This window comes from Opisthocomus hoazin, chromosome 9 (genome assembly GCF_030867145.1).
Source record: "Opisthocomus hoazin isolate bOpiHoa1 chromosome 9, bOpiHoa1.hap1, whole genome shotgun sequence".
Classification (NCBI taxonomy): Eukaryota; Metazoa; Chordata; class Aves; order Opisthocomiformes; family Opisthocomidae; genus Opisthocomus; species Opisthocomus hoazin.
In genome coordinates, this window is record NC_134422.1 from 6,073,539 (window position 1) to 6,096,913 (window position 23,375).

The 23,375-nt window shown below is 42.9% G+C and overlaps 1 protein-coding gene across 3 annotated transcripts in view; it reads left to right on the forward strand.

Moving 5' to 3' along the window:
* LRP1B (LDL receptor related protein 1B) overlaps positions 1 to 23,375 on the forward strand; it is a 760,762-nt gene that overhangs the window by 358,071 nt on the left and 379,316 nt on the right. For 2 of the 3 annotated variants that reach the window (XM_075430359.1, XM_075430360.1), the window contains exon 3: positions 22,893 to 23,012. In XM_075430359.1, the coding sequence (XP_075286474.1) occupies positions 22,893 to 23,012 (120 nt within the window). Of the gene's footprint in view, positions 1 to 22,892; positions 23,013 to 23,375 lie in introns of those variants that run through there. The other variant, XM_075430361.1, reaches the window with a different exon arrangement.

Here is a 23,375-nt window from a genome sequence, read left to right on the forward strand (position 1 = left end):
TCTGAATACTGTGGTGCAGAAGAAGCCTTTGTGTACTCCTCAAACCTAATCTTGCGCTCACCTTACGGAATGTTTGAAAATGCTTGGCTGAAGCCTGCCTGCCGCTACAGTCGCTGCTCTTCCCTTCCTTCAGGGAGTCTGGCAGTGCAGAGAGGCTTTGGGTCTTGGAGGAGAGAGAAGTTCGACAGCTCTCCGTGGTGGCAAGCGGGGGGCCTCTCCTGCAGGGATGCCTGGCGTTAGCTTGGAGCTCCCGTCCCGCTCGGCAGTGCGGAGCTCACCCCTCCGCAGCGAGCACTAGTGGTCACACTTCTCCCGGGAAACGCATTGGGAGTCACGGGGTTCCCAAAGTGGTGGTTGATGCTTCATTCCACTGCTGATGGAGTGGCTTGGAAGAAGGCAGGGCCGTTTCACACAAGCTCCTGCCGTCCACTTTTGGGACGGGGCAGTAGTCCACTAAGAATGGGGAGCAGAAAGTACCATTAAAGTGTCTTTTCATATTTTGGAAAATTAAACAGTTACTGTGTAGGACTCTCTACTTAGGAAACTCCTCTACTTGGTGACCTGTAACCCTGAAGTATGCTGTCCTACTGCCTTCCAGTGGAAGTCAAACCTCCGTGATAAAAGGTAGTCAGAAGCAAAAGGGGTGCCCTTGCCGTCCTCCCCCAGCCTCCCGGCTGGGGCTGCTGGAGGAGAGCGGGCCCCAGCCACGGGGCTGTTGTGGTTAGAATGACACCGAGTCCCCTTGGTATGTCTGTCCCAGCCAGCGCTCTGGCTCTGGGTTTCAGCCTGCCTGCGCGACACGTCTTTTTTTAGCAGTTGATAGGCAGAGAAGATTAATCTGTCTGACTCTTGCTTCATGAGGCAATACAGCTTTTTTTAAAGACGTTAAGTTCAGCTAGATCTTGATCAGCAAACTGTGTTTTCAGAAGGAAAATGAGCTTGACAACTGTTTTAACAACCTGAATGTTTATGTATGTCTTTGGTTAATGCCTAAAGTCAATATTTGTTAAGTCTGATTGATAAAAATATGTGCCTTTCATCAAGGTCAAATTAATTTGTGGAAATTTGCTTTTGCTTACCATGCTGCTTTTGCACAGAATCCCTGTCAAACTTTGTTAGAAACTATGCAGGCATGTTCTCATTTAAATTATGATTATCTTCACTGTGAACACACTACCTCATTTGAATGTGTCTTTTTTAAAGGATGCCTCAGATTGGATTCCAATTCAGTCAGGTGATGAATTACCTGACTTGACCTAATTCATTAATGATATTTGAAGTCTTTATTTTATTCAGGGCTCCTCTGATAGACCTATCTTGTAGACATCTTTAGAATAATGTCCATTCATTAGCTACTTAAAGGACATAACTCGAAACTGGTGGTGACTGCTAGGATGCACACCGTCTACTTGTTTGGGTGGTGCTCGGGCTTGGGTTTTCAATGGACGTTGCAGGTTACATCAGGCAAACATGAGGCTGACGTTGCATTTGGTACTGAGGTTTGAAATTGTATGCAAGTGTTAAATATGTGTGGAGGAATTTATGTATATTCAAATGTTCATATAATTAAACTGTGTTTAAACTGCTGTTTTCACACAGTACAACCACACCATATGTTGTACCGTAGTTCTAAAGTTACACTATGTACTGTAGTATAGGACAAAGTAAATGGCATAATTTTGTAACTGAGGTCATAGGAGTATACCTTTATGTATACAGAGACAGAGGAATTTTTCCTGATATTTTAAGTATTATTACAAATATAAAAACCATGCTATGCAATAAAGAAGTAATTTCTGGGAGGAAAAAAGCAACCAAACAACCCTCTGTTGCTGTCTTCGAAATGCAGATTCGTATCGTGAGCTACTATATTCTCTTAAAATTTGTGTTGGTTTTCAGTTGGTTCCTGTCATATATTTCTGAAAATGGGACATGCCCGGCTTGTAGGTATACAACTTACAGGGGTTTGTGTGTAATTAACTGTGGGGAGAAACAGGGGGGGAAGGATCAGCTTAGGGAGGGGAAACACGACAAAGCTGAAAAAGCATGTTAGCACCAGAACTAGAGTAGCAAACCAGAACAAATTTTCTCGTATTAAAAGAAAGACATATACAAGAAATAGTAATGCTACACCAAAGAAATCATCAAAGCTGCTTACGAACTGAAGTTTAACCCCTGAGGGCTGCTGCGGTTGCCTTCTGCTGTCGAGTTTGGTGGGAGTTAGGGAGAGATGGGTGGAAGGGCTGGGAAAGAGCTGCTGCAGGAGGTGGTCGTCACTGCCTCCTCATCGCTCGGCAGCGTTGCTGTCACTCACAGACAGAAAAAATCCGATGAAGTTCATGAAAACTCTGTGTATTTGCAATGTTTTAGATGGTGGCGGGAGGGGACGGTTTATGGTAGCCTGCCTTGAGGGGAGGTGGTGCCCGTATCACAGAATCACAGAATCACAGAATGTTCGGGGTTGGAAGGGCCCTCTGTGGGTCATCTAGTCCAACCCCCCTGCCAAAGCAGGGTCACCTACAGCAGGCTGCACAGGACCTTGTCCAGGTGGGGCTGGAGTATCTCCAGAGAAGGAGACTCCACAACCTCACTGGGCAGCCTGTGCCAGGGCTCCGTCACCCTCAGAGGGAAGAAGTTCTTCCTCATGTTCAGACGGAACTTCCTCTGCTTCAGTTTGTGCCCATTGCCCCTTGTCCTGTCACTGGGCACCACTGGAAAGAGCTTGGCCCCATCCTCCTGACACCCACCCTTCAGATATTTGTAAGTATATATTAGATCTCCTCTCAGCCTTCTCTTCTTCAGGCTGAACAAGCCCAGCTCCCTTAGCCTCCCCTCGCAGGAGAGATGTTCCAGTGCCCTCACCATCCTCGCAGCCCTCCGCTGGACTCTCTCCGTAGCTGCAAGAGGGAGCCCGGCAGCGGGTACGCTTGGAGGTGGGGAAGTTCACTCACAGCAGTCACTAGAGCATGAAACAAAAAAGTACATTGCAGACATAATATGTATTAAATAGTTTCAATTAATAGTATAGTTGTAGTCAGGTAACAGTGAGGAGCTTTCAATAATGGATTATCTATTCTGACTTTCCCTACAACTTTATTAATAAGAATGAGAAAAGAAAAGCACTGCAAAACCATACCTTTCTGCCTTCTGAAACGCATCTTCTGCTAAAAGGGGTAGCAGCATTATTTTTCACAGTTGTGTAAGTATTTTGTATGATTTTTTTAGTTGAACGGACTGTGTCTGTTAAGCAGTTGGAAAGAAGAACCTTTTTTTGTTATTGTCCTTTGTTTTGTATGCTGGGCTGAGGACAGTTGAACAGCTTGGGCAAAGTAGAAAACTCTGCTTTTTGGTCAAAATGGAGAAATTTTGGTACAGCACTGGGGAGGCAGAAAATGGGGAGGATGCAGTAAAATTAAAAACTGGGGAGATACCAAGAAGAGTGCAAGACTTGCTCGCTGCAAGGGCTAGACCCAGAAAGCTGTAAGCAGAAATAAAATAAAACCCTAGACAGGAATGTCAGAATTTGTTCAGCCCAAATGCCATTGCAAGTTGATGGGGCTGCAAAAGAATAACACTGAACAGACAGGCACTTTGTTTTTCTGTTTCAGGAGGCCTTATTTTTAATTTGTTTGTAGAGATGGCAGCTAAATTAATCACTTAAATTCAGATTTATATGCACACATTAAATGTTTTCCTGACTTATGGTGATAGTTCCCATCAAGTCAATTCCCGCTAGCAGCAGCAGTTAAAAAATGCTCAGTGGTTGTGAAATGCAACTATTTAATTTAGGAACTAGCTCAAATAAAGGACTTGGAAAAGAAGAATTATTTTCCAACTAAGAATTCAAAACCATCAGTTAGGCCTGTAAGCTTTGGGTTGTATCTTCTTTGGCAGCTGACAGATTGTTGCTGAGCACACGAGCTGGCTCCAGATTTGAAGCTGTAATTGTAAGTTTTTAGATGCCATCTCCAATCCTTGGCTGAAAACAAGGCTTGTTTGTTGTAACACATGCAGAAAAAAAGAGATCCAGCTGATGTTCTGGAAGATCAATATAACAATTATATATAATATAATATAAAAATGTGTTATATACGCTATACGTAATATTATATTTGTCATAGAATGTTGTGTTATCATATTATGTAATGTAAATATACAAATAGAATGAAGCCATAATAAATCAGTTGCAGGTATGTCTTCAGCAGGTGGATGAGGGCAAATTTGACCCGTAGCCAAAAGAAACTGGAAGCAAAGGAATGCAGGAGGCACAAAGGTGCAGCAGAAATGATGAGTTCTGGAAGCAGGGTTGAAACTGAAACTGCCGAAGTCAATCTTCTACTCAAAAGCGGTACTATAGGGTTACGTTTCCTAGACATAATAAGCATCACTTTATCTAAAGAAATTTATCTGTGTTTTGGGCTTCTTTGCTAAGAAGGAAGGAGAGCCCAGGAAAGCTTCTTTGCCGTTGGCAGAGACCGTCCCCTTCGGTTACCTGGCAGCAGCGACCGACCGATCAACTGTAATGCTTTCTGTGTAGCATCGAGGTGTCCCAGCACTTTGGAGTAGGAAAAAAAAAAGATTGGTTTCTGCTGATAAACTTTACAAAATAAAGAAGTCTTTTTGTAATTTGAAATAGAATCATTATATCCTGGTTATGTTCGAAAAAGTGAAGGTGAATTGTACACACTTAAATTTAGCTACTGCTGAAAATGCTTTCCCAATTTAAGTTTCAATTTCTGTTTTCTTCATGAAAAAATTATAGTGCAACTATTTTAAAGCATTCCCTCTTTAATTGCCTTTTTATTTGCACAGTAATCATCTATTCAGAGTTTCTAGTGTACAGATTGTGCTGAAATTCATATTCTTAATGGCTTTTATTAAAAGTCACTAAATAAATAAAGGACTTTGGGTATACCTAAGCTTTTCCGCTAGGCCTGGTAACAAGGAACAGCAAGGAGATAATTAAGAGCTGTGTATAGTGTACCAAGTTTGTTTCACTGATGTTTATAAATACATTTTTACCTGTCTCTGCACATGCATGCGTAAGGGTGTAGCTATCACCAATATGTAAAGAGTATAAATTTTTAGGCACTTGTCCAGTAGTAATAATACAAATATACTGTAGGCAAAGTTCTGGTGTCCGATTTTTATTTAAGTATTAATTTTCAAGAAAAAAAAAAGTGATTCTATAATGATTAATTTCTTGTAATTGCTGTTCAAACTCCTAGCGTGATCAAATTTTCTAGAAATTATGGGAGTACTTATCTCTGTGGAGAAAAAGTCTCTTTGAAATCTGAGCATGCTCTAAGAAGTTCTGCTACTAAGTCAAGTAAAAAGGACACCTAATCCCAACTAAGGATGTTCCACAGTCGTAAAAGGCTTCCTGCCTTCAGAGAGCTCTTCCATTAATAAAAAAAAAATTGTTACTCTTGACGGTGATGAAAGCTGCTATAGATTTATTTGACCTCATAACTAGTAACATACCAACAAACAAACCTGGTTCAGGAGAAAGGTTTGCTTCTTGTCCTTCGGTATGGGGAAGACTACAGAAAATAAATTAACTATGAGACGTTTTGTGCAATTTCAAAACCGTATTTGATTACTCCAGATTATCATAAGACTCTAAATTGACCGTATTGCTGTTTATGAAAGTCTTCAAATGACATGCAAAATTCACAGCACGCTTGAAAGTCTCCTGCAAGAAGCATTTGCAGAGAAGTAAATGAATCTGTCCTTCATTTTTCCAAATGATAAAGTGTTTATCTTCCGATGTTCTTATTATATAGGAGAATCCTGTAAATTAAGTCTTCAGAAAATACTGTTAACTGTATATTATACAGTATTTATTCTGTATTTCATATATAGAACATAATTAGGATGTGTTCATAACTAACAGCATTTTAATAATATTTTTACATTAACAATTTCTTACATATAGTTATTTAGAACTATTAACTATAAATCTAGTTTTTACTTATATACGAGATAGTGGTAACAGTATTGCAATGATGTTAATGTTACACTGTTATGTTATGCTGAATAATTTTATTTCTGAGTAATTTAATCTTGCAAAAATCCATTCTTGTGATGCTGAGATGAAAAAAAAATAGCTACAAATATAAACTAAGGCCATGCATTTATTTATTAATTTCCTAATTTGGACGTAGGTGGCTCTGCTTACGGAGCCCTACATAGCTGGAGCATAGTAGTTCTTTCATGAGCAAAGAGTCAGGTTCTCTGCCAAACTGGGCAGGAACCAAGAGCAACGAGACTTACATCCATCTCCTGTGTTTCTGCTTGAGGAAGCGGTGAGAAGCTACTCTGAGAGACAGTAGAATTTCGCTGTACTGTATGGAGAGAATAGATCAAACCAGAGTTGGAGAGAAGCAGCGATCCCCACCAAACCTGAGTAATATTCATTGTGTTAAGCCAAGCACTTGGCACAGTCGGGCTGTTCTCTGACAAAATCAGAAGCTTTAGAAAAGGATACGGGAGAAAAAAGAAACAGATGCCTTTTTTTCCTCCCTTCTACTTTCTTCTCCCTCCAGAAGCCAGGGAAGAGCCAGGTTAACTTCTAACGTGCCAGAATGTAGTAGCCAAATGTTGAAGTAATAGATGAAGCGCTTGTGTAAATACCATGGCAATTCCTTTTTTATTCGAAGTAACCAGAAATAGGGCTGATCTTTGTAGTACAGTTTAACCTCTCAAGCACGGCACCTGAGTCGCTCATTTCCAGTGTTATCCTTTGCAGCTGCGCCTCTCATAATCTCCGGCCATGGCCTGCTGAAACTGGTATGGAGAAATTTTACATCATGTTTTATTAACTTATTTATCAGCCTTTTCTGCTTATGCCTTGGAGAATGAAGCTAAATGGGCAGGATACGAGGATCATACTTATTTACACTATCCCCCCTAATAGAATGTGTCAGTGGCATCTCCTGTGAAAAAATGCATTTTTCTTCTCCCAGACATGCAAAGGTACATACAGCTACGTAAAAATATCACCATAAACACTACACGTGGCTGAAAAGATTCATCACTGGGGTATGCTACATCCCACTTGTTTGATTTATAGGATGAGCTAAGGGCTTTATTTGGGGCTCTGGAGGCTGGAAGTGCTTTGAAACAAAAGTACTGAAACAACAACTGGGGAGCTGACAGTGAAAAATAACAAATTGCATTGCCCTGTGGAAAATATTCAGTAAAAATTAGGTTAAGCTTTCCTATGCGTGATGTGTGCCTATGACAATAGCATGTGTGGGTGATAACGATGCAGTTTCGAGCAGTGGAGCCGCTGCGCTAGGTAGCTCATTGACTTACAGCGAAGCGAAGCAATGAATGAAAAGCAATTCTTGCGCTGCTGTTGCTTTCAAACTCTGCGACACTGAATCAATTGCGCACTGCCAGAGGCTAAAGTCTCGTTAGCTGGGTGAAATACAGGAAAAGCAATGAGGAAAGATGAGTCATGGTAAAATGGCAGTGTTATTGCGGATTCCGTGTTTCAGCTGGTGCTCTAAGTATGGTTAGTTCTTCCAGAAGGGTTACCAGTAAACAACCCTAGCTGGGTGGAAGGTGGGACGATGCTAAAACACCAAACATCCACTTGCGCGTCTCCTCCCAGACATCAGGAGGGCAGGTTTGGATCGCAGCGCTTCTCTAGGCTTTGGGATTTGCAGATTCGTATTTTCTAGCTTCTCTGGACGTCTGCCTTTGTGCACGCTAACATGCATGCACAGGTGAGGCAAGACTCAGCTCCACAGCGCTCCGGTAAGCGCGCTGTTCGGAACACCGCTTGCGTCGGTAGTTTGAGCATCGGCAGCTGCGAGTCTTTGCAGACACCAGCAGAAATAGACAACTCCGAGCGGAATTTGTCACAATTTGCGCGCTTCCAATGGCGCAAACACGCTCCAGAAGCCAACTTGCCATCCAACCCTGCTTGCTGCAGGGCAAAATCAGTCTCTTTAGCTGGCAGGCACTGTAAATGCTGCCTGTGAGAAAATGTATCGTTTATTCCAGCCCCTGCCACAGTTCAGAAGTAGATATGTCTGTCTCCTGGGAAAAAAATTCACAATTGAATTAAGAATTTTATTTCTTCGGTATAATTTTTCCTTGCTACCGGTTTTTACTTCTAGCTTAAAGTCCTTTCTCTTATCCTTCACTGGGTTTAGGTGCGCACGTACTGAACTGCACGTTTGGTTCTCTGGATCCCGTTGTTATTCAGCCCCTTCAGGTAATTGATTCCAAGCCCTTGGCTGAGCTTCCGGGAAGGCGCTGCCTCGTGAGCCGGGGGATTCTGCTTGGCAATTTTTTTGAGGATTTTATCTGTCAAGTGAAGTTGTATTCATGAAGAGAAGCAATTTCTGATGTACTACTTCCATGAAGAGGCATGAAATTGGACGTTGGAAAAAGCTATTATAGGTGTCTTTTATGATTTCAGAATGATTTAATTATGTTTTTCCACAGAACTGAGAACTGAGCAAAGTAAATAAAGATGCTAGCTTTTTAAATTTTTTTTTCCAACATCAGGAAAAGAAAAGTAATAATCTTGTGGCCTCTCTGGAATGTTTTAAAACTCCCACACCCTGCCCAGCTCTACTACACCATTATATCCGCAGCAGGAGCGGAGGCAACAGAACAGAGGCGGAGGCTAAACTTGTCATGGGTTTCTGCAGACTGTCATTCCAGAAGAGGACCAAGACATCTTGGTGTGCTGCAGAAGGCAAATGTGGCCTTGCCACTGCCGGGCTGTATCTGCCAAGGCACAAAAGGGATCATCACCTGAGTGTACGGGGCCATGGGACTGGACACGTGGCATCTGTCTATGATAATACACAAATTCCTTGCTTTACATTGTCAGGTGTCCCAGGGACTCCTGCAAATGACAGCTCCTACACCACAGAGCACTTGTGGCCCTGCACAATGCTCCCCAGCATCGTTAAAGCTCATTTGAAATGCCTTCTGGGTCCTGCTTTGCACCTGTAAGAGTCAATCTGGCAGCACTGCCATCCCGTTTTCTTACAGGCGTGAAGTGCCAGCTAATAGCCCTCTACTCCTTGCACGCACCTTCCCCCGAATCTGGGACTCTTCGTGCTTGTAAATACCACCTCACAGCAGTCTGTGTTCTGTAACAGTCTCACTGATGTTACGTGCAATAGAGGCTTGATATTTTAAAATAATTTGATTCTGATTCATAATATAATGAAAGACTAAGCAGCAATTTACTGTGAGGGCAGAACAGAGCCGGGAGCAGAATATCTCCGCTTACCCATATGGATTCAGTGCACGATAAAACATGAACTGGACATGTTTGTGGTAGCTGATCCCAGAGCTCTTGGGCATGGCTGTTCAAAGGTACATGTATGCAGAATAGCTTGGGAGAGTCTCAATCCTGAACAATGGTATTTTTTGCATTTCTGAATTATCTTTGAAAACCAACTGTGCTGAGTTTTTTTCTAACCTATGCCACTGACTTGCAGGACATCTCGTTTCCGTAAAGTTTATTTAGTAATAAAAGTTGGTCATTTAGAAGCCAGCACACTAGTTAGATAACTGGAAATATAATTCTTCTTAAAATCTATTGCTTAGTGGATATTTAATCTTTTTTCTGAAGCTGAGTACCCAGTGGAACAAGCAAACTAAATGCCCCACAGCATGAATTGTATAACACAGTTTTCAAGACACATCGATGTTCTCTGTATAGAATATGCTTTTGTAAATTCTGTTCCTGCAAAATAATATATGAAGTAGTCTACTACTGCCTGCCTGCATCTCACCACAAGTGATCAGAAAGTGATCAGTTATGGCAGAAAGGCTAAAAAGGTGGTGAGGGGTATCAGGCAATTAACTTTTCCTGATTTGGGGGGAATCGACAGACATTCATGACCATTAATGATGTTGTTTCTATAATGTGGGCTAAGGTAAGCCAATCAGAACCTAAGAAGATTCGTGTGACTTACAGTGACCTCGTATGTGGCTCCCAAGTTATAGAAAACATCAAAAAAACAACTTCCTTTGAACCTGCGGAGTGGTTGAAATGTTAATGCCTGTAGGGATGGTGTGAGGTCCATGCCTAGCAAACGCCAGGACTGAAAGAAACGCTTTCGACTGATTTCGTTGGATATAGATAGCAGTGCTGAAAATTGCAGCATTAAGAATTTCAGTGGAAGCATTTCATGCAGGCAAATTGACTGAGGTTGGTTAGCTGAGAACTCTTGTGGTGGTCTGGGTCTGTGGCTGTAGCATGTAGTAGCAGTTGCTGTTAGTTAAGTATGGGAGAGGGATTCGTGCTTTCCAGTGTCTTTCGTTGGTCACTGGATCCAAGTCAGTCCTGGACCAGTGCAAGTGCTGCTCCTTATGCCAAGTTGTTCAGAGCTACTGCAGAGGTCACGTCTTTCCGAGCTGTGTGGAGGTGTTGCTGTGTAGCTGCTGGTCTGGGTCCATGAAGCAAGGAGAAATATTACTGCTGTGGAGGGCCTTCCATAATTTCCAAGCAATTAAAACATCAGTTAAAAACTGATGTTAAAATCAGAGTAATATTCTGCTGTATTTTATGACAAAACCAATTAGTTTAGACATTAATTTGGCAACAGTGGTGTCAGTTGTGAGTCTCCATTGATGAGATGTTAGAAAGTTTTAGTTTAGACCCTTAATATAAAGGTCTTCATTCTCTTCCATGGCTTCTCAATAAATAATATTTCAAAGCATAACTATTTCCCTAAAGTTTATAGGAAATGCTCATTAGAATTACTTTCTGGACTATGAAAAGTGTTAAGATATATAGTATGACTTTGGTACTGAAATACATTTTAACAAAGATTTTTCTGGATTCATGATTATATGATGATATGATACAATACAACGAATTCGTATTAACTATGTATTGCTCCACATAGATGGACTTTCACACAATGGTTTCTGAATGAGGAGGTCTGCATGAGAAAGTTCAATGTTTCGGTCATGCACAAGAGACTGTTTTCAGAGAGACATTGAACAGTGATGATGACAGACTGTGAGCTGGCTTCCCGTTCAGCGGAGCTGGAAGGCATGTACAAAGCTACAGCATCAGTCACACTTCTTCCGCGTAGCGGTCCTTGTTATCCCGTGGCGAGATGGGCTGAGTGGAATCATACTCAGGAGTGTGCACCTCTGCCAAACCTGCGCTGATTATGTCATGGGTAACTGTTGCAACAGAACTCTGTGGGGCTTCATTGATTAATTAAGGTTTTCAGAGCACTCAGACGCACTCAGTAGTTTTTACTTGGGGATTGTTGTATTAAAAAAATGCTTAAAATTATTACTTCTAAGATGACTTCTTAAAATACATTCAGTAAATGTTTGAAGTTACTGACATGTAGGTATGTGTGCACATACATCTATATTTTTTCAAACAAAAAAGCCAGAAGTGTAAAGCCTTGTTAAAAAATGAGTGCTGGAAAGATTCAACAGGGGTATGTTTGAGCACATTAAAAAATGTCATCAGCAGAATATGAAATAAGGCTGAGTATCTAAATATGAAAGTGAACAAGGTCATTGAAATACTTGATGGTCAAAGTAAGTGGTATTTAAGAAGCTGAAGTGGACAATGTTGTTTTATCAGAGAGAAAGCTTATGTATTACCTCTTCTAAAATTGATAACTTTACATTTTTTCAGACAGAAGTCTCTGTAACTTAATTTGGTTGACCTCACACCAAAGCACTTGAGGAGCACTTGTAGTCAATTACGTTGTCCCGACCTTCCAATTGCTTTCAGGTTTAAAAAGTAACCGATGCAAGGGCTATACGGCCATGTCGGTCCTATTAGGGTATTATTTCTCCTCCGCAACGGCTTGCTGCTTTTCCCATCCAAAGGTTGACTGTACAGAGCCTTACAACAGCGCTTGTACGATGGCATAGAACAGTGTCCTGTGGGAGTTTACATCCGAGTGTCTGTCAATTATGGAATTTAAATCCCTTTTTTCCTTGATTGGGTGAATATAGCATGCATTTCCTATTCCCTAGTGTGTGACTTTGCTTTTTGTTGCAATAAGGTACAAGAGCTGGCTCTATTTATTGCCTAAGTAGAGAGCTGACTAGTGCTAAAGTCTCAAAGGTGACCTGCTGTGTGCTTTGCCTGAAGAAATGGAGATTTACTGTGCAAGGATGAACGGCCTCCTGTGTCCTGCCAACTCCGTGCAGCTGTCACTGCTGGAGGGAAGTTAGGGGTTAGAAGAGACGTGGGAGAAAGAGGCAACAGCAGCTTCCACAGGGCACAATCACTGCCTGATCTGCCGTCCCACCACCGTCTGGCCTGCAGGAGAAGGGAGAGGAGGAGAAAGCTCTTCCCCAGCTCTCCATCTTGACCTTCTTCTCTTCCCATTGCCACCTGCCCTCTGCAGATGGTATTTAATTGTGCCCCTTCCTTGTTGTACGTTTGAGGTGGCTGCAGGAAGAAGTGATGGTAGCAGGGCTTTGCAAGGAAGGAACAGCCTGCAGGATTGACAGATTCTGTGAGGCTGGCAGGGACCTCTGGAGACCTTCTAGCTGATGAACTCTCTGCTGAAAGCAGGGTCACCTGCATCAAGTTGCCCAGCACAATGTCCAGTCGGGTTTTGGATACTGTCAAGGATGGAGGCTCCGCAACCTCTCTGGGCAACCTGCTCAACCACCCTCACAGAGAAGTGCTTTCTTGTGTTGAGATGGAAATGCCAGAAAGTTTTGGTGGAGAGGACAACCTAGGAGAAGGGGACCTGCATGATCAAGGAAAGACTCCTCAATCATATTTAGATTTGCGGAGCTCCCCTTGAGAAGCATCCTAACATCCCTTATCTCCCCAAAACATTACTGAACTTTTTTTCAGAGCCTGCTCTGTCCCTGCCGCCAAGTTGCATTTTTTTCTTTTCAAGCACTCCTCAGGCACTGAAATGCAGTTTTCTTATAAGGCTGAGAAATCATGAGCTAAATCTGTAAATGTATGCTACATGACTAGGTCCAGACTGCTAAGAAGCCTAGGTGGTCTGCTCTTGCAGACTGCCAGTTCTCTCTGTAGTTTGTCCTTTCTGCCAGTCTTTGTCACCATTCCCAAACTTTATTAGTCACAGCTTTCACTTCTGGGTTATTAATGAACATGTTCAGTATTGTCAGGCTTCATATCTCATTGGACACAATTTAATGCTGATTCTCTGTAACTCAGTGAGCCTGCTCCGGTATGCCTTCAATACTGTGAAAATACCTGAAACTGTACACTGGTATACATAAACTTCAACAAACGTGTGTTCTCCTCACATGAAGGGCATCTATTTTAAATCTGTATCTTGTATCCAGATTAATAGATAAATGACTCTCTTCTCTTTAGTCACGACATCACTTACCCAGCTTAAATTTTCCCATGTGAACTTCTCTGTATCTTATGCTTATGCTTGTGTATGGCAGCCAAGGTATAACTAAAACAGCAAAAGGTCAAAATAATGAGCCATTTCCACTGGTGAAGCTAATATTTTACTACATGCCTACTACCTGCTGATCTCATCTTTTCGAGTGTTTTGTGATGCTATGGTTGAAGAACAGCACATAAAACAAATTGTTTTGAAGCTCAGCCAAATATTGTAGGTCAAGATTTAAGCAGGAGGAAATTTCAATAGTACATCCTTGAAAAATAAATTTATCGGTGGATGTGGTAGGGAGATACTGTTAGGCAATATTTTGAAGATGGATATACTCACATGTGAAAAGGAATCTGCATCTGGAAGATTTGATTTGCTTATTTAAGCTTTGCTCTTTCTGCAATGTTCCTTCTGACTTCATTATGCTGGCAAGGACAAAAAAAAAAAAAAAAAAAAAATCTGCATTTTTAAAATAATAGCTCGTTAACCACGACCAGCCTGAACTTACTCAGCAAGACGTGCCCGTTTTCACTGAACAATAATCACAGTAAGACACCTCTGCTTTTGAGTAGACTGACAAGTGCGTTAAACAAGATGTGTAATTCTCTTTGTAATCAGAAAATAGACAAATACATTTTAATGTATATTTAAAATAATATATCAAGTTGTTCAGCAACTGATTGCCAACACATAGACGGTGATGTGTAGAAAGATCCAACAGAGGGCTGGGATACATCAGGTATAATTTAAGATTTCCAATCCATGTGCTACCGTGCTCGGAAGAGCCTCCCTTGAGCAGACACTTTTCCTACTTCAAGTCAAACTTTCTGCATCAGTTGGTGTTCTGGACCAAGGTTTCCCAACGTGGAGACACCTACTGATGGCGCTGAGCTCTGCTACAGCATAGTCAAGCCAAGTTTTCCTTGTAAATGATAACTAATATGACAAAAGCTGGTTCTCGGCTTTTACGTGACGGCTTTGCCCTTGGAGCACTTGCCGAGGAGGTGGGACCGAGGATTACGCAGGTGCGCCTTCAGCCTCAGGGGTATTCACACCTCACTGCCCGCCGGCTTTTGCCCCATAGAACGCGCCAGTCGCCACCTCTTACACAGTGTAAAGTGTTCTCATCTTGAATCAGTACTGTTAGGAAAAAGGGAGTTCTGTGGGCTCGGAGAAGGCACATTGGGCTGTGACTCCCTTGCCTGACGATTATAGTAATGGCAAAGGATGGAAATTCAGCAATCTGTTAAGATGTTTTATCCAGTAGCTATTGTATGGAAGAAAATTCAGGAGCAGCCTGGTACCCAGGACAAGCATCGTTTCTCTGCTTATGTCCTGGATATATTACTGTAACACCCCAGCCTTAGGATAAGACCCGGCACTCTGGGCTTTAAGCAAACAGAATTACCCACCAGCAGCCCAGGCTCAGCTGTGTGAAGGAAAGGGATTGCGGTTATACCCAGGACTTACAGCTTTTTTTAACTTGCTGTAGGCAGTTCAGGATGCAGGGTTTTCAGTTGTCACTCGGGTTATTGTTACCCTGTCGGTGCGTTACGTAGAAACCCTGTACTGCCAGCGGATCTCGGGGGCTCGGCAGCTGGAGGCTGCCTGGCAAACCCTACCTGTAACCGGCTCAGCCTTCAACGCATCTCACTTTTTGGCTAATTTTTTAAATGGATGATTCATTTTAGTGACTAGCAAAACCCAATGTTAGTCCTGTGTTTTCCCCAGCCTCCTAACCAGGAGTTGGGCAGCAGCAGTGACTCAGATGGTGCCTGGACGCAGAGGTCGCAGCTTGCCCTGGGCCAGCCGTGGGAGACCCCAGATAGGCAGAGGCAATGTTCATCTGAGCGCTTGGTTAAGGGCAAACAACAATCTTTTTCTAGCCTAAAGTGTTGTTCCCCTTCTCTCCCCCTGACTTGAGCATAATGGGGCACATCTGCCATATATTGCCTTTTTTTTTTTTTTTTTAATTTGACTCCCTCTGCTTCTCTGCTGAACTTTGCAGAGGTCACCCATAGCAAGAGTACGAGGTTATGGATCTGGTTTCTGATTTCCATATCTCCTTTTTCAGTGGTATATCTACCATAACAGAGTTATGGGCCAGGGTGTGTGACAAAAATAATTACGTTTTTGTCTTTTTTTTTTTTTTTTTTTGTAGTACGATAGTCGAAACTAATAAAATGACCAACAAATGTAAGATAAAAACATGCTGCATTATTTCAATCCAGCAATTGAATTCTATCAATCAAGCTACCCTTTTCTGTCAGAGAAGCAAACCGTGGTGCTTTGTATTGCACATAGAACATCAACAATAACAAACAAACAAAAACCTGAGGGTAGATTACATTAAAGAGTCTAATCTGCAAAAGAATTGTACTTCAAAAACTCAGAAAATGAGCTAGTAAAGAAAAGTCAAGCTTACAGCATATGTGTGATAAGAATAGTCTAGACATCAGTGTATGAATATTGAATCACAAAAACTGAATGAATAACACAGTGATAAGATCAAGTAAACTCATGAAACACAAAGCTGCCAAAAAGAATGCAAATAATTAAGAAAAATAAGAATATGTATAGAGTACAATTAGAAGACTAGTTAAGTAACAAGCTCTCCTAAGTTTTCCTTTGGGTATGTTCCAGAGACAAGGAAAAAAGGATTAATCTTAGTTCAGTAATGAAAAAATGATGTTTTAGCATAAGGTAGTGTGTTGCTTGAGGAATATAGTAGTGGAAGGAGCCTCCTGGGTCACGAATGCAGTTTCTGGTATTTCAGGGCCCTTTCCATATGCTGCCTTTCACGGCTCTATCATGATCCATGTCAAAAGCATTTATTTATTGTCTGTCCCTGCTGTTCCCATTCAAAGGGGAGTTCCAGAACCTGATTACGGTAATAGCTAAGAACCTTCTCATTTTCAGCCAGAATTTATTAGTGGGCAATTTATAGCCATTTGTACTTCTGCCAATAGCCCTTTAGCTTAAATTGTCTCTTTCCCTGCGGTTGATCCTCTGATATAGTCATAGACAGCAGTCATAATTCCTCTTCATTTTTGTCTCCTGGCAATGATCAACACAAAAACTTGCAGTGTCCCACCAGATTGCAACTCCCTGTTCCCCTGCTAATCCCGGAGGCTGTTCTCTGATCCTGCTCGAATCTGAGTTTATCCGCCAGATATCCATCAAGGTGGGCACAGCCACAAAGAGCTGCATCCTGGAAGACGAGGGCTGGGGAGCATCCTGGGCCTTGAGAGCGACACTTTCTCTATGGGAAATGCTTATCCCAAAGCTCTCAGTGCTGCATTTCCCTTTTTCCGTGGAAATAGTGCACTGGTAGCTCATCGTCATTCTCTGATGGACTTTTGACAAGGATCCTGGGTTGTTTCAAATTCTGAAATCTCAAACTGGCAGCAGAGGCTCTGCTGTTATTCCCTAAGCATTCTGTGTTGTACTTTGAACTATTAAACTTCAGTCAGTTTCTCTTATTTACTCCAGCTCTGTATCACTGATGATTATCAACATTAGTTAATCAGTAAATTTTAATTTACAGAGTACTGTAAAGTTGTCTATGTTGTCCAGCATATATTGTCATTACCAAAAGAGCAATACAGGATTTATATATTACAGATGTACTTAAGAAACATAACTGGGAACCCTCTACAGCCAAAAGGTCTTATTATCATCCAAGTGGCTCAAAAATAATGGCATCTAAATGCACTTCACTGGCTGTGAATCTAGTCCTCTTTCATCCTCTCAGGAAGGGCAAAGTGAACTGAGGTATCTTCGCAAATCCGCTCTAGTACTTGACAATCCCCAAGAGTCAAAAAAGTTCCCAGCATTAAGAAACTGCAAGCTGAACTGCTTTTCTTGTTAATAGAAGCAGCCAAAACATCTAAGGTTGAGAACCTGGTGTGAACCTATTGTGAACCTCATGGCAGCTCAGGAGGAACTGACAAAAAGGATAGTCAGATCAATTGGTTAATCCTTTCGTAAAAGAGCCATGCAAGAGACGATAGTTCCTTTTATCATTCATCTTGGATGAACTATGATAAGCAGTGTGTTTCCTTGAACACAGAAATGAAGCCAGGGTTTCATTACTGTGAAATCCTGCGGGAGCAGTTTGTCCGCAAAGCTTACAGCTCCTCCGAGCCGTTGTCAAAGGTCTGTCACTTTAGGGGAGATGAGATCAGCAGCGCCTTTGCCTGATTGACTGCCCTCCTGTGGATCTCGATACCTGGGAATATGAAAGTCGGGAAGCATAAGATTGACGTGGGTGTCTTTGAGAAAGCGGGGTGGCTTTTGTGGTGGGGCTGGAGCACAGCTTTAGAGAGGCTCATTCATGGGAATGCAGGGAAGAAAAAAATGCTGCCCTTCATGTCTCCTGTGGAAGAAAGAAAACACTGAACAAAATGACTTAAATCAGAGCTGGATGAGTTGTCAGTACTCCCTGGGGTTGGAGAAAATAGATCATCACAACTACTTTGGCCGCCCTGTATTTCTGCAAATCTCCCAGCTTGCTCTGCAGCTCCATGTCTTGAATTGTGGGTCTCCTTGCGAGCTATAAAGCTCTCTCCTGTTGCTTTCCCTCAGTGCAGCCTCGTCCTTTAAATCTTCAAGCCAAAATACCATGCTTTGACAAATTCAGAGGTTTCTATAGCTGTGATAAAAGTGGAAAGCTCAGTGATGCTCATTCTTCACTGCCTACGTACTTTGTAAACCAGTTCACGATGAGAAAGGGAGAGCAATGTGGGTGCAGAATTTTACTGTGATCCAAAAGCAACGTAGAAAGGACAAGGAATGAGGGTCCTTGGCTTTTCTCTCTTTACATTTCCATCTAGAGCATTAAAAATATCAGTGTTTACTGCTTCCTGATTTTTCTTTGCCTCCTCACCTCTTCCCAAGAAGCCTGTTACAAATCTAACTAACCCATAAATGTGTACACTGTCTTCCATAGCACGTCCTTCAATACTTCCAACATTTCCAGAGGTCAGCAAACTCCTTTTTCTTCCAAAGGTTTTCAGCATCAGTTACTTAAAATGAAGAAAACAAAATAGCTAGTAAAATAGAAAATATGCTTTCTATCTTACTTTTTATTTTTCCATTTAGTAAGGGAAATGCCCTTAATAACATGCTTTAACTTTTGGTAAGCCCTGAAACGGTCAGGCAGTTGGTCTAGATGATCATTGTAGGTCCTTTCCAAGTGAACTGAACTGTTTATTCTATTCTATTCTATTCTATTCTATTCTATTCTATTCTATTCTATTCTATTCTATTCTATTCTATTCTATTCTATTCTATTCTATTCTATTCTATTCTATATTTGCTTACCCTTGACATTGTTGTTGTATTTTTCGCTTTTTTGCTTGTGGATTCCCCTGGCAGGTTTAGCAGATCACCGACAGAGCAAAAACGTTCTGGGGCACGAAGGTGTCTCTCGCACAGGCAACAGGAAAGCTCTTCATGGGAGCCGTGAATGGAGGCAAATTCCTGTTGCAATAATCTGCTGGATGATTTAGCAAGGGGGAAATGCTAGTCTGAAGTCAGAAACATATGGCGGCCAACAGTGCTTCTTAAACAGATTTGTGGTAAAGTCTGCTGTGTTCGAAGGATTCCGAGCTGGCCGCCTGGCCAGCCGTCTCCCTCCAGGAAACCGGTAAAAATAGTTTTAGTGTAAAACTTGAGGCCAGTGATAGTTTGCTTGTTTTTCTACCTGGTTAAAATGAGAGAAGATATTTTGGTTTTCTCACTGGTCCAGTTTCAACTGTCTGAAACCATTATTAACAGTGGACCATGAAACTTGTCTTTTGAGGAAACAGATTTGAAATGAATTCATTATTTGACCAGCAGGATCAGGCAGCATTCACAATAAAGTGAACGTAAGGACTTGCACAAGAGGAGGAAGCATTAGTGAAACGCCTCCTCAGAGAAGCCCTTCCTAAAAGCATAGCAGATGGGATGAGGACACCAACGAAGTTGTGAGAGACAGTGTGAAAAATAAAAAAGTGCGGAAAGACTGGGGGTTGAGATGTGCAGCATGAAATATTTTTGGCAGAAATGGTCGATCCACAGCACTTCAGTTATATTTACTGTAAGGGCAATGCAACTGTTTTGTTGTTAAAAGCCGCCCACATGATACTGCGATGATTGAAAATCAATGAAATCCAACAGTTTTTGTGAAAAATATGAGCAGATAGACTGTTTTTTATTAACTTTCTCTTAATGCTCCTCACTTGCTAATTTATTGTTGCTGTTCTCCAGCAGCCTTTACTGGCTGTGGGCAGGCCCCGCTGTTCTGGTTGACGCTGCTGGCTGTCCGCATCCATTACAGACGGCGTGCAAACAAGCCACGGCCCGTTTCTGAGTCAAATAGTTATCATCCCATCAAAGCTCCTGGCTGCATAGCGTCAGGCAAATATTTGAGGAAGAAAATTATAGGTTGTAAAGGGTGGTTGATCCGTGTTTGCTTAGAAAATGAAACGTATATGTCGATTTTGTTTGGGTAGAAATATCAAATAAACATGTAGCACCTAATCAGCCTTGGCTCCAGCTCCATCCCTCGACGTGTGGTCCCATTTCAGCGTACCTTTAGGGAAGTTCCCTGGTCTGTGTTCTGTGTGGGACTTGTTCTTGGAAAGGTGTAATAGAGCTGAGGACTGGCCTAGGAACAAGAAACCAACAAAGCAAGCTACGGCCAAAAAATGTATTATCTTCCTATTCACGAGGGCAAAAAAGGCAGAGAAATAACCTCCAGGCCACTTGGAAAATGGGCAGATTTAGGCATGGGGTGGTTTATGAGCATCTGGTCAGTCTGTAGATTGTGTGGATTACAGAATTCTTGAGAATTCATCTTTTCAGTGGTGCCCAGCGACAGGACAAGGGGCAATGGGCACAAACCGAAGCATAGGAAGTTCCAGCTGAACATGAGGAAGAACTTCTTCCCTCCGAGGGTGATGGAGCCCTGGAACAGGCTGCCCAGGGAGGTTGTGGAGTCTCCTTCTCTGGACATACTCAAGACCCTCCTGGACGGGGTCCTGTGCAGCCTGCTGTAGGTGACCCTGCTTCGGCAGGGGGGTTGGACTGGGTGACCCACAGAGGTCCCTTCCACCTCCTAACTTTCTGTGATTCTGTGATAATTGTGTGAAACCTCTTTGTTTTTAGAATAGTTGCATTGTAGTAAGTAGTACCTTTGGGTGCCAGCCACATCTACTTTTCTTCCAAAATTTCAGCTTTATTTTGACACTGGCAGACATTCCAGAATTGAAGCCCTGGGGCTCAGATGCTGATGCAGACTCTTCTTCATATTCATTTTCATTCTACTCCCGAGCAGAACTTGATGAATAACGATCAGATGGATTAAAACTGCCCACATACTGAACTGTAGATTTCACAGAATCACCCTCAGAGGGAAGAAGTTCTTCCTCATGTTCAGACGGAACTTCCTATGCTACGGTTTGTGCCCATTGCCCCTTGTCCTGTCGCTGGGCACCACTGAAAACAGTTTGGCCCCATCCTCCTGACACCTACCCTTAAGAGATATTTGTAAGCATATATTAGATCCCCTCTCAGCCTTCTCTTCTTCAGGACAAACAAGCTCAGCTCCCTCAGCCTCTCCTCATAGGGGAGATGCTCCATTCCCCTCACCATCCTCGTAGCCCTCCGCTGGACTCTCTCCAGTAGCTCCTCGTCTTTCTTGAACTGGGGAGCCCAGAACTGGACAGAGTACTCCAGATGGGGCCTCACTAGGGCAGTGTAGAGGGGAAGAAGAACCTCCCTCGACCTACTGGCCACACTGCTTCTAATGCACCCCAGGATCCCATTGGCCTTCTTGGCATCCAGGGCACACTGCTGGCTCATGGTCAACCTGTCATCCACCAGGACACCCAGGTCCCTCTCCACAGAGCTGCTCTCCAGCAGGTCTGCTCCAAGCCTGTACTGGTGCATGGGGTTGTTCGTCCCCAGGTGCAGGACCCTGCACTTGCCCTTGTTGAACCTCATCAGGTTCCTCTCTGCCAAGTCTCCAGCCTGTCCAGGTCTTGCTGAATGGCAGCACAGCCTTCTGGTGTATCCACCACACCTCGCAGTTTGGTGTCGTCAGAAACTTGCTGAGGGTACATTCTAACTCTTCATCCAGGTCATTGATGAAGAAGTTAAACAAGACTGGGCCCAGTACTAACCCCTGGGGGACACCACTAGTTACCAGCCTCCAACTAGACTCAGCGCCACTGATGACCACCCTCTGAGCTCTGCCATTCAGCCAGTTCTCAATCCACCTCACCGACCACTCATCCAGCCCACACTTCCTGAGCTTCACAGTTATTTTCAGCCAGCCCTGTAACAGAACCTTTCTCTGTCCATTTGCAGGTGATTTCTGATCCATCTGCATATTGGTTTGAAAAATATCTTCCGATCAACTCCTTAAGCTGTTTTCCTCAATGCTTTTCTTAGTTTCCGGGAGGGAAAACTGTTGTTGCTCATAAAAATACTACTTTTTTGATCAGCAAATTTATTGATACACGTCATACAGCTTCGCGCTGGGAAGTGTTTGAGGTATTTTAGTTTGTTTTCATGCTGTTTCAGGATGGAACTCATTACAGTGTGCATTTCTACAGTTTCCATTGGTCATTAGCATCATGCCTTGTGCTGATGGTATGTATTTAAGCAATGGATTCTGTGACAGACTTCAGTAGTAACGACATATACTCTGTCCACTGTTTATCCAACGTTACGTGTCCAACGTTTCATTACTGAGACAGAATGTTTTCCCATTGATTGCTGTGAAGGTTGTATGTATATCAGTAAACCAAAATAATCTTTAAAAAGATAGAACTTCAGTTCATATGAGGAATAGGAAAGACATAGATGTTGAAACCTTTCTCATAACCTTGGCTGTTTTTTGTAACTATAATCTAACTTTGAGCTTTGATGGTTGGTTTTTTTTTCCAAACCATTGCTTTGACTGAAAATGACTGATGTGCAAAAATGGATGTCTAAGCAGAGCAACAGTATACCTGCATAACAAACTTGGGAGCAACTTTCGATAGAAATCACAGAATCACAGAATCACAGAATAGTAGGGGTTGGAAGGGACCTCTGTGGGTCATCTAGTCCAACCCCCCTGCCGAAGCAGGGTCACCTACAGCAGGCTGCACAGGACCGCGTCCAGGCAGGTCTTGAATATCTCCAGAGAAGGAGACTCCACAACCTCCCTGGGCAGCCTGGGCCAGGGCTCCGTCACCCTCAGAGGGAAGAAGTTCTTCCTCATGTTCAGACGGAGCTTCCTGTGCCTCAGTTTGTGCCCATTGCCCCTTGTCCTGAAATGCTGATTTCTATTTCTTAACTTGCTGAAATGCAATTTTCAAAGCAAGCATTTTTCAATGTATTACGTGTCATAACTATATTTCCAAAAATGTCTAATGTGAATGGTGATGGTATTTCCTTCCTGGGATGTGCACTTATATGTAAAGGTTTCTGAAGTTTGCAATTTAGGAATAATAAAAATATTTAGTAACGCTTTGCTCTAACTAATATCATTTACAGAATTGCTGCCCAAATGCCAACAGATGAATTGCCAATACAAATGCGCCATTGCCAGGAATGGCACCAGATGTTACTGTGGCGATGGATATGAAACGAGCAGCGACGGAAGAAGCTGCGCAGGTAAACAAGAGATATAGGCTGTAACGTTGGCAGCCGGGCGTCCTCCTGGTTCCCGGATGGCTGCCGGGGCAGCGAGCCGGCGGTGGGCTGCCAGCTCTGGTCACGGGCAGCCTGGCCAGCATCGCCGCTTCCTCGCTCGTCTTCCAAGGTGTTCGTCAGGGATGAGCGTGGGCTTGCGGGGCTGACGCGGGCAAGGAGCAGCCCACCGAAGCGAGAGTCAGGGCCTCTCTGCTGACTCCTGGGCGCTCCAGAGCCCGTGCCCTGGCAGCAACTATTTCAAAGGCACTGGGAGCAAAGCATCCTCAGCCAGGCTGGAGGAGCTGGGAAGCATTTCCCACCGCTCAGACGAGCTTGCAGCTCGTT